Raw genomic sequence first — 10,112 nt, 5'->3', positions numbered from 1 at the left:
TATTAGCATATAGTTATGCATAATCATAATGCAAAATTTATCCATATGAATGAGAAATAATTCATATAATTAATGCACACAAATATTATACCAATATAGGTTATATGCAAGTATATGTAATTATGTGTAAATCGTAGTGCTTAATGTTATATAATGTATAGAGACTTACATAACATATGTGACTACATTATGCATAATTATATATATGCTAAAATGTTTATCAAAAAAAGGTAAAAATGATAAACATTTGACAACTATAGGGAAAACCCACAGAGTCTGGAAGAAATAATCTAATTAAAAGTAGTTAAAACGCTACTGCAAATACGAACAAATCTGAGGCTCAAAATGAGGTCATCAAAAAATTATTTTTCTTGAACGTCAGAGAAAGAGATGGAGACAGACAGTCTGTGAGAGAGATCCCCCAACTGCTGGATCACTCCCCAAATGCCTGCAACAGTCTGGGGGCGGTGACTGGACCAGGCTGAAGCCAGGGGCCAGGACTTAGTCTGGGCCCCCCACTTGGGTGGCAGGGTCCTAAGTACTTTGGCCATCACCTGCTGCCTCTCACGAGGCCTGGGGTCGGGAGTAGAGCTGCGACTCAAACACGGGCAGTCCAGATGGGATGCGGGTGTTGCAAGCCGCATCTTATCCTGTGCCAAACGGCTGCCCTGTGAGGCTATTTTTCACAGCAGTGTTAGGGGAAGTCCACAGGATTCAAGTGAGCAGGCAGACTACACCTCTCCGAGGTCTGGCGAATCTCAGGGCTCTTGGTTTGGAGCTGACCAGTGGGCAGCAGCCTAGCAAATTTTGTATTATGATTATACATAACTATACATGCTAATATATTTTATCTATATGGGTATAACACATGTACATATAATAATGTGTATAATATAATAATACATACCATAATTCACTCCACCAACTGAAAGCCACACACCCTTGAATAACCATCTCATAATCATTTGATATGAATGGAAACATCAAAAATAATAAAATCCAAAGGTGCTGAGGTCACAAGGAAATTAATGTGCTCCTAGTGATCACTGTTGGCAGTAAACACTGATGAAACCTTTAACAAATAATCATGAATTATGAAAATGCCCACACGCCTGTGAATTACACGGAGAAATAGTGCAACAGACACAAAACCAGCCGCCGGGCAGAGGCTGTCACGTGGCAGTGTTGGCAGCGTTGACACATTGGAAACAGCCAAAGCGTGTAGTGACAGGAGTGGATCCAAGGGGGTGATGATATCTCAACTACATGGAATATTATTCACTCACTGTATGTATTTGTGAAGATTATAACACTCACAGACTCTAAAAATAGGTCTTTTAAAGGAAAAAGGAGGCACGTGAAATTGTTTCTATATTGAACTAGATATGCATATAGTTGAGGCACTGAAGGGAATATGGATTCTCATTAAGATATTTCTAAATGAATTAGTTCTCCAGGAAAAGCTCTAATTTCCTATTTTACAGATGAAATGAAGCTCCTACATCTGAGTTCTTCAAGAAGTCCCTGGAAAATGTGTCTTATGAGAAAAGTATGCATGGATTTCAATTTTTTTTGCACTGAAATAAACTTAACTTTGAATTCCATTTCCATGGGCTTTTTGAAGTGTCCTCATATTTTAATCAAGCAACTATTTTTAAACACTCAGCAGCCTCCTAGCTGCATCATAGCATGTATACCCTGTAATTCTCTCACTTTGTTTCTGAGAGACTGTACCCTGGGATTCTTCCATCTGAAATGAGAATCGTTTTTCTTGCTTTGTTGCTCTAGGGTGCACCTGTTTCCAAAGTGTGTTAAAGCTGTCCTCTCCGTCTTCATTTTTGCTAATGCAGCCAGCATGTCCATGGGTTTCCCCAGGGTGCACTCTGTCCCCTTTTTCTGTGTAAAGTAGGAAGAGGCTTGCTGGTTTCCCCAATCATAATAAAACACCTCTTGCTGAGCCCGCATGCTCTTGTGCTTGGCCGCCTGGTCACCATGGCAACCGTGTGAGGGGGTGGTAGGCTGAGTTGTTACCCTCCCTCCATGGAGGTGGGAGCTGAAGAGCAGCAGAGCTGGAATGAGGACACCCCTTCTTGCAGGGTTGTCCTTGCGGGGATGCTAGGTCAAGCTGGCTTTAGTAGAAGTTGCTACTTTGCCACCTGCTAACTGTGTCTCTCTCTGGGAAGTCATTGAGACTCTCCTGGCCCCAGTGCCCTCATCTATGAGAAGGGGGAATAATGGAACTGGCCAGGTAGGGTTTCTGAGGATTAGATGGACCCACATGGAGGGCTCAACACGGTGCCTGATGCAGCAAGCAGCTGCCTCTGAAGAATTGTCCCACAACACATAACTCACGTGGACGGGGGGAGCTGGAGCTGCTTGGATGAGCACTTTGTTTGTTTGTTTGTTTTTGACAGGCATAGTGGACAGTGAGAGAGAGAGAGAGGGAGAAAGGTCTTCCTTTTTGCTGTTGGTTCACCCTCCAATGGCCGCGCGGTCAGCGTGCTGTGGCCGGCGCACCACGCTGATCCAATGGCAGGAGCCAGGTACTTCTCCTGGTCTCCCATGGGGTGCAGGGCCCAAGCACTTGGGCCATCCTCCACTGCACTCCCTGGCCACAGCAGAGAGCTGGCCTGGAAGAGGGGCAACCGGGACAGAATCCGGCGCCCCGACCGGGACTAGAACCTGGTATGCTGGCGCCGCAAGGCGGAGGATTAGTCTAGTGAGCTGTGACGCCGGCCTGGATGAGTACTTTGAACCTGAGAAATAAATACAGAACTGATGGAGGAGTGCTGTGGCTTGCTGAACCAGTGGCTCTGAGCCTTCCTCGGAGCTGGCAGAGGCTCAAGACCTGCCCTTCAGAGGAGAGCCCAGGGCAGGGCTCTTGGTGTAAGGAACTCTCCTTGGTGCTGAATGATTGTGTCACACTGTTGGGTGAGCTTTCTCAGAGCATCCTCACACCACTGAAAGTCCCACACTCAGCCCTGTTTCCTCCCCTCCACCGGATGGTCACCGAGGGTCTCTGAGACAGCAGATCTGCATCTCGAATTCAGGAGCCCTCCCTCCATGGTCAAGTCAAGGTATGACCCTTGTTGCTTCTTTTCTGAACTACCGTGCTCTCATTCACCCTTCCCCTGGAGCCTGGCCACCCCATTTTTTCATGCAATTCCAGGAAAATAGCTCCTTTGCAACACCAGATTCCTCCCAGGATGACCCCAATTTCTGGCTTTAAGGAAACTGGAACCCCTCTGGTGGGGCTTCCCCCTTTCCCACTTATGCATTAGGAAGTACCAGTAGGGGTCTTCTGCTCCCATCTGTCCACTCCTCTCTGATTCATATCCCAAAGGTCCCAGGCTGTGCCTCCCCCCACAGGGAGCTGTGAGAGTTCTGGGCCTGAGCTTGGTCCTCCAGTAGCCACATCCGTCTCTCTCCTTCTTCCATCCCATCCCCCATCCCCAGTGCCTGCTGGTTTATGGTCTCCACACCCTCCCTCGTCTGCCTTCATCCCTGAATGGACCCTCCTATCTAACAATTCACCCTCTTCTAGCTCAGACTTAGGCAGGGAAACACAGGAAAAACCACACCTCTGTTGTCAGGGACACCCCAGAACTGTGGCTGGACCGGGATGCCACATGGCAGTCCCTTTCCTTATCCTGTCTGTTAATATTCCCATCCTCAGAAGACACTCTGAGCATTTACCTGCTACTCAGATCCTTACTTAAATGCATCCACTCACTTTTTAAGTATGATAGTGTCTTTGATTCACAGAGACAATCAGGAGTAACATCCAAATTAGGTGTAAAATCCTGGAGTCCCTCCCACGATCACTGACAAACTTAACTGCAGATACTCTTATAGTGCTGGCTGTGGTCCTCCTCCCCTCAGCCACGTGCCTGGGGGCAGCCTTCCCAAAGTGGTCCTCTCTCCAGGCTCCCTGGACCTCTGGTTCCTGGGTTTGGCCAATGGGCAACACCAACAGGAGATGAGAGATCAGGAAGAGAGCGAGCCTGGGTCTTTCTTCTCTGCATCTTCCTCAGATAATTTGTTCTCAGACCACAGCTGTTCTGTGAAGCTCCTCCAGAATGCCAGCTGGGACTCCACTGGCTCCCGTGACTCCATTGTCTTCTTATCCCTTCAGCCCTAAGGCACCAATCATTCTTCCTCTTTTGACTCCCTGGTGCAGGACCATCCTCTTGGACTGACTTAACCCCATCTCCATAAATGTCCTTTAAGTTAAAGCCTCTACACTTGAACCATTCTGGGTTTTCTTGTTTCCCACCCAGGCCCTGAATGATTTGCTTGTCACCTGCAAAGGTGAGGCCACTGACATCCACATGAGGGCAGTGGCTCCACTTTTGTTCTTGCCTCTCACCCTTTCCCAAATCTTCATTTTTCCCATGCTGCTTACTGCACACACATTCCCTTACTGCACACACATTCCCAACTCTTCCATCATCTGCTTTATGTTTTTTTTTTAAATAAAGATTGATTTATTTGAAAGAGTAGAAAGGGAGAGACAGATCTTCTATCCACTGGTTCACTCCCCAAATGGCCTCCAAAACAGGGGCTGAGCCAGGTGGAAACCAGGAGCTTAGAACACCATCTGGTTGTTCCATGCGGGTGGTAGAGGTCCAAATACTTAGTCCAGCTTCTTCTTCTTCTTTTTTTTTTTTTGACAGGCAGAGTGGACAGTGAGAGAGAGAGAGAGACAGAGAGAAAGGTCTTCCTTTGCTGTTGGTTCACCCTCCAATGGCCTCAGCGGCCGGTGCGCTGCGGCCGGTGCGCTGCGGCCGGCGCACTGCGCTGATCCAATGGCAGGAGCCAGGTGCTTCTCCTGGTCTCCCATGGGGTGCAGGGCCCAAGCACTTGGGCCATCCTCCACTGCACTCCCGGGCCATAGCAGAGAGCTGGCCTGGAAGAGGGGCAACCAGGACAGAATCTGGTGCCCCGACCGGGACTAGAACCCGGTGTGCTGGCGCCACAAGGCGGAGGATTAGCCTAGTGAGCCGCGGCGCTGGCCTAGTACAGCTTCTGCTACCTTCCCAGGTGCACTAGCAGGGAGCTGGATTAGAAGGGGAGCAGCTGGAACTTGAAATCATATGGCTTGGCAACATCCCAGATGTGGCTTAACTCACTGAGCCACAACACTGGACCTTATCTCTTCTGTATTTTGAGTTATTGCCTTATATCTTACCTTGTGACCCATTCAACTTCTGTGAAGTATGACCTTTCACTCACCTCCTCCCCTCCATTCAGTTGATGCCATTCTCTTTGCTAAGATGTCCAGTGAAGGATAATCACTACCTGCAAAGGATGGGTCTCAGCAGGGACCTTTTGCAATCTCTCTGAAACATGGTGGTTCTGTTTATTTGTTAAATAAATTGATTTTATGTATTTGAAATGTGGGAAGACAGATTAAGAATAGGTGAGGTGAAGAGGGAGAGAGAGAGAGAGAGAGGGAGGGAGAGAGAGAGAGTTTTCCCATCTACTGCCTCATTTCCCAAATGCCTGCAACAGTCAGAGCCGGGCTAGGCTGAAGCCAGCAGCCAGGAAAGCAATCTGAGTCTCCTACATGGATGGCAGAGACCATCTGCTATCTCCCAGGATGCACATTAGCAGGAAGCTGGAATAGAGAGTGGAGCCAGGACTTGAACCAGGCATCCCAATATGGGATGCAGGCACCAAACGGCCACAGCTGAATCACTGTGATTCTATGGTTATGAACATGGCTTTGGAGTGAAATCACTTGCCCTCTGCCTGTTCCTAACCCATTGTCGTCCTGGCACATTTTGTAACTCCTCTAAGCCTTGATTTCTTTTTGTGCAAAATGGGATGTAAACTAACTACCTGTGTCTATAACCATGACCATTGCTTGGTGCATGGGGATACTCAGTCAAGGGAGTTACAGTGGTCACCACCATACTTGTTAATTATCATGGATTTTCTTTTGAAATGCTTCCTTCCATGGCACCCATTGATCAGGTTTCCATAGTTCTCCAAGTCGTGACAATTTGTGCTTAGCTACTAACTGCAGAGCCTGGCATTTTCACATTTCAACCTCCAGTTCTGACTGCTTGTTAGCACTGGACAGTTCTACATGGAGACCTGTGCCACCCGCACACCATCAACACTCAGCCCTCTCCTTTCTCTCCAACCTGCCTGTGTTCCTCCTCCTGTTGAGGAGTTGAGCCTTATTAGCCAATGGGTTCAACTCCACCTAATTGTCTAAGTCAAGAATGCAGCTTCCCCCTGTACTCTACTCAGGGTGAGATTTCGGGTTACAGGATGCTGGGGGCAAGCAGCCCCCACTACCAGCTCCATCAGAGAATCTCGGCTGTAAGTGCATTCTCTTTCCTTCTTCTTATAAAGCGACCAGGATTCAATACTGGAGCGCCACCCTGATGGCCTTACCGCATCTGAATCTCCTCCCAAAGGAAACGCTGCAGTTGGGTTGAGTTTCCACCCTTTCAATGCCTCACAATGGGCATTGGATTTCAATATGAGTTTTCAGAGGAGACACATCGTATACAAATCACGGCACAGACTGTGAACGTTTCGCTCACATTGCTTGTGACCTAACCTGGCAGCCCCCTGTCTCACCCATCTCTACATCGTCTCAGGCTGATAGAGGAGACACTGCATTTTCTGCAATAGGGCCTAATGCAATCATTTGGCTTCCAGTGAGAGCAAGGGCTCCCCTGTGAGCCAGGCGTGTGGGCTTCTGTGCACGATGTGATGATGGCTCTGACCTTCTCTCTCTCTCTCTCTCTCTCTCTCTCTCTCTCTCTCTCTCTCCTGCCGTGTTTCAAAACCTCGACACCACCTTCCCAGGTACGTGTGGTTTCATTGAACGACTGTGCTCTTGGAATATTGACTCACCTCTTTGATGGCACCTTTTCATCTGTAGTGCATTTATCTATACTGCTATGGTTGACAATGACCTGTCTCCCTCCTTTGGCTTCATTATAAGAAAGACAATAAATAGAAAGCCTGCTGTTGACTAAAGGGTTAAAGGTGTAGCTTTGCATTTCCCCCCCTTCCCTTGGAGACTCAGACCACCCACAGGTGCTCTGTATTCCTTCCACGGAAAAAACTCAAGGGCGAAGAGCCTGGGTTTTGAATGCGCCTGCCATGTACATTCATAATAAAAGCCGAGCCGAATGGCACATTCATGGCAGTTCCCTAATGTAAATGAACGGGTGAGTGCAAGTTTGGGGGCGGCCCGTTCGCACTCATCCCTGACCAAGGGATCTGGAATTTTCCGGTGAAACGACTCCCCCTCTCCCCACAGCAGCTGTCCGTCCCCTCTCCCTCAGCCTCGCATCTTTATGATCCTGCTGGGTAGGTTTTTTTTTTCTTCCCACACTGCCGTGGGGTAACAGATCCCGCCTTTGATTGAAATGGAATCTTCCACTATTGAGCGAGCCTTTGTTGAATGAGTCACCGGGGCGGCCGCCCATTGGCTGAGGCCCGCCGGAGCCCAGGGGATTGCCTGGCACCGGCTGCAAGGCCCTGCTTCATTCACAGAATCGCTGGCTCGCTCGCTAGCCCTTTCATTCACACAAACAGCATTCATTCACATTTTGCTGCTTTTGTCTGCTTCTAATGAAGATCACGGTTTGGGAATGACAGGGCTGTTTTGCTTCAGATTTGGGGGGGGACTTTGAGAAGCATCAACATCGTCCATGGGGTGTGCCTTGGCTGTTGCTATGCAGACCAGGGACAGGGAAAAAATGAATGCTGGGCGGCTGTTGTGCCAGGGCTGCGGCACCGGCGGGGAGCTGCGGGGACGCGTTTGCTGCGCCGGGGACGCCGCGGCTCCTCTGCGCCCGTGCGTCCGCGGCGCCGGCCGCACCCGCGCGCTCGCCGTGAGCCTCGCTCCCTAAGCCCGGGTGCGCGGAGCCCGGTGCAAGGACTTCGGGTGGTGCACAGGCCCAGTTACGGGCGAGAGAAGACTCAGGGCGGGTGAATGCATTTGCTCGCCCCAAAGTTGCTGGAAAACTTTGACAGTCTCCACGGTGGAGCAGGTTCTCTGAATGCCTGAGAAGACTGGCAGAGCCTGCCCAGGAAGGGGCCGGCGGGCTGCAGAGTCCTGGGCGAATATTCTTGGGGGCTTTGGTTGACTGGCAGGAGTCAGGCCTGTGCTGGCGCTGGCAAGCCTGAGCTGGGCTCCTGAAAAGAAGGCTTTTTTTTTTTTCTTTTTTCCTGTGGATTTGATGTGCAATGAGAACAACCGCATTTTTTTCCTTCCTGACTGCAGGGTCACAAGCAGCAACCGAAGGCACACACTGCAATGTATTGGTGGCGATCCTCAGGCGTTTTTCCAGAGATGAAACACATTCAGTTGGGATAAAGCTTCAAACACAGCTCCCCCTTTTTTGGGGGGAGTGGATTTCTGGAGCCTGTTACCCCTCATCAAAGGAGCATTCTTTTTTTTTTTTTTTTTTTTTTTTTTTGGAAGTAGACATTCAGTTTAACCCTGGCTGGAGAAGACGCCTGCAAATGAGCAGGGAGGCCCCTTGATTGCCACTGCATAGAAGTTCATAGGCAGATTTTCTTTCTTTTTGGAAAAACTGCATTGCCACAGACACTCGTCATGGCCGCTGTGTGGATTGGAAAATAAAAAGAAAAACCCAGGAAACTGGTATTTTATGTTCACCTGGGGGGTGAATATTTCCTTTTTGTTGTTGTTGTTTCCTATCCAAAAATTCCTGCTGCCTTTCCAATCAGAATCCAACCGGATTCGCTCAAGGCTTATTCTTAAAAAGCCTTCGTCACGTTTTAACCCGTCGCCGTCACTTTCGCAGGCTCACCCAGAGGCGCTGAGCAGGGAAGAGGCAAACCTAACCCAGAAGAAGGGGTTTCACCAAGTCCCTGTGCTCCACCTGAGGACCTGGATTTACCTTTGGCACAGTCGCCGGGTGGAGGCGGGGGGATGGGGAGGTGAGACACCAACGGTCGGAAGGAAATATCTGGGGAGGTAGAAAAAGGCAGTTTGAGAATTGATTGGCTCCAGTGTGCTGACTGCGCGTGGATGTCGTTTTTTCTCTTCTCTCTCTCTCTCTTTTTTTTTCCCAACAGGAAGTGATTTGCAGCGCTCACGAGCCTTTGTTGAGAAGGGTCTCCTCTCCCAGTGAGTCTGATTTCGCTGTGAGCAGCCCAGAGCAGCTGGGCGCTCCATCAGAGAGCAACTATGACTTTAGCAGAGCGAACGTGCAACCCCAGGCAGCGGGCTCCGGGGCCCGGGCTGCGAGGCCGCCGCGGCGCTGGCTTCTAGTGGCGGGAGGGCACCGCGCCCCGGCTCTGTCGTCCCTCTCCAAGAGGCTGTCCCGGGACCCCCAGGTTCTGTCCCGCTGCGGGGCCCGCGGCTCGCCTGCTATGCGCGGCAGCCCGCGCCGGGGCCGGCACCAGCAGCGCCCGGGCGGATGTGGCGAGTCCACGGAGGGGCATGCTTCCGCGCACCAAGTACAACCGCTTCAGGAATGACTCGGTGACATCGGTCGATGACCTGCTCCACAGCCTGTCGGTGAGCGGCGGCGGCGGCGGCGGCGGCGGCAAGGTCTCGGCGGCGCGCGCGACCCCCGCGGCGGCGCCCTACCTGGTGTCCGGCGAGGCGCTGCGCAAGGCGCCCGACGATGGGCCCGGCAGCCTGGGCCACCTGCTCCACAAGGTGTCCCACCTGAAACTCTCCAGCTCCGGCCTTCGCGGCCTGTCGTCGGCCGCCCGGGAGCGGGCGGGCGCGCGGCTCTCGGGCAGCTGCAGCGCGCCCAGCCTGGCCGCCCCGGACGGCAGCGCGGCCCCCGCGCCCCGCGCTCCGGCCGTGAGCATGAGCGCCTCCAGGAAGGGCCGGCCGGGCGACGAGCCGCTGCCCAGACCCCCGCGGGGGGCGCCGCACGCCAGCGACCAGGTGCTGGGGCCGGGAGTCACCTACGTGGTCAAGGTAGGTGCGCGCACGGGCCCGACGAGGGCCACCTCGGTGGGGCAGGCAGGTCCGCTGCAGCCTGGGGTGCGGGGGGCGCCCAGGACTGCCGCGTTCGGGGCGGGCAGTCGCGCGGCGCTCCTCAGTGAGCTGTTCGCTTGGCAGCCGCGAGGAGAGAACTACAAATGCGCCTTTT

The 10,112-nt window shown here is 51.7% G+C and overlaps 1 protein-coding gene across 5 annotated transcripts in view; it reads left to right on the top strand.

Annotated features, from left to right (window-relative positions):
* Nucleotides 1–7,379: 7,379 nt before the first annotated feature.
* The window catches only part of SHC3 (SHC adaptor protein 3), a 182,763-nt gene continuing 180,030 nt past the window's right edge, over nucleotides 7,380–10,112 (top strand). The window contains exons 1-3 of one of the 5 annotated variants that reach the window (XM_089315802.1): nucleotides 7,418–8,641; nucleotides 8,805–8,940; nucleotides 9,079–9,937. In XM_089315802.1, the coding sequence (XP_089171928.1) occupies nucleotides 9,446–9,937 (492 nt within the window). In that variant the 5' untranslated portion in view covers nucleotides 7,418–8,641; nucleotides 8,805–8,940; nucleotides 9,079–9,445. Of the gene's footprint in view, nucleotides 8,941–9,078; nucleotides 9,938–10,112 lie in introns of all 5 variants that reach the window. The other 4 variants (XM_089315808.1, XM_089315803.1, XM_070065791.2 and 1 more) reach the window with 4 other exon arrangements.

The sequence above is a fragment of the Oryctolagus cuniculus genome, chromosome 1 (genome assembly GCF_051225735.1).
Source record: "Oryctolagus cuniculus isolate XC-2025 breed Fujian yellow rabbit chromosome 1, ASM5122573v1, whole genome shotgun sequence".
NCBI classification, from domain to species: Eukaryota; Metazoa; Chordata; class Mammalia; order Lagomorpha; family Leporidae; genus Oryctolagus; species Oryctolagus cuniculus.
Note: the sequence above shows the minus strand (reverse complement) of the source record. Positions and strands in the feature narration are given on the sequence as shown.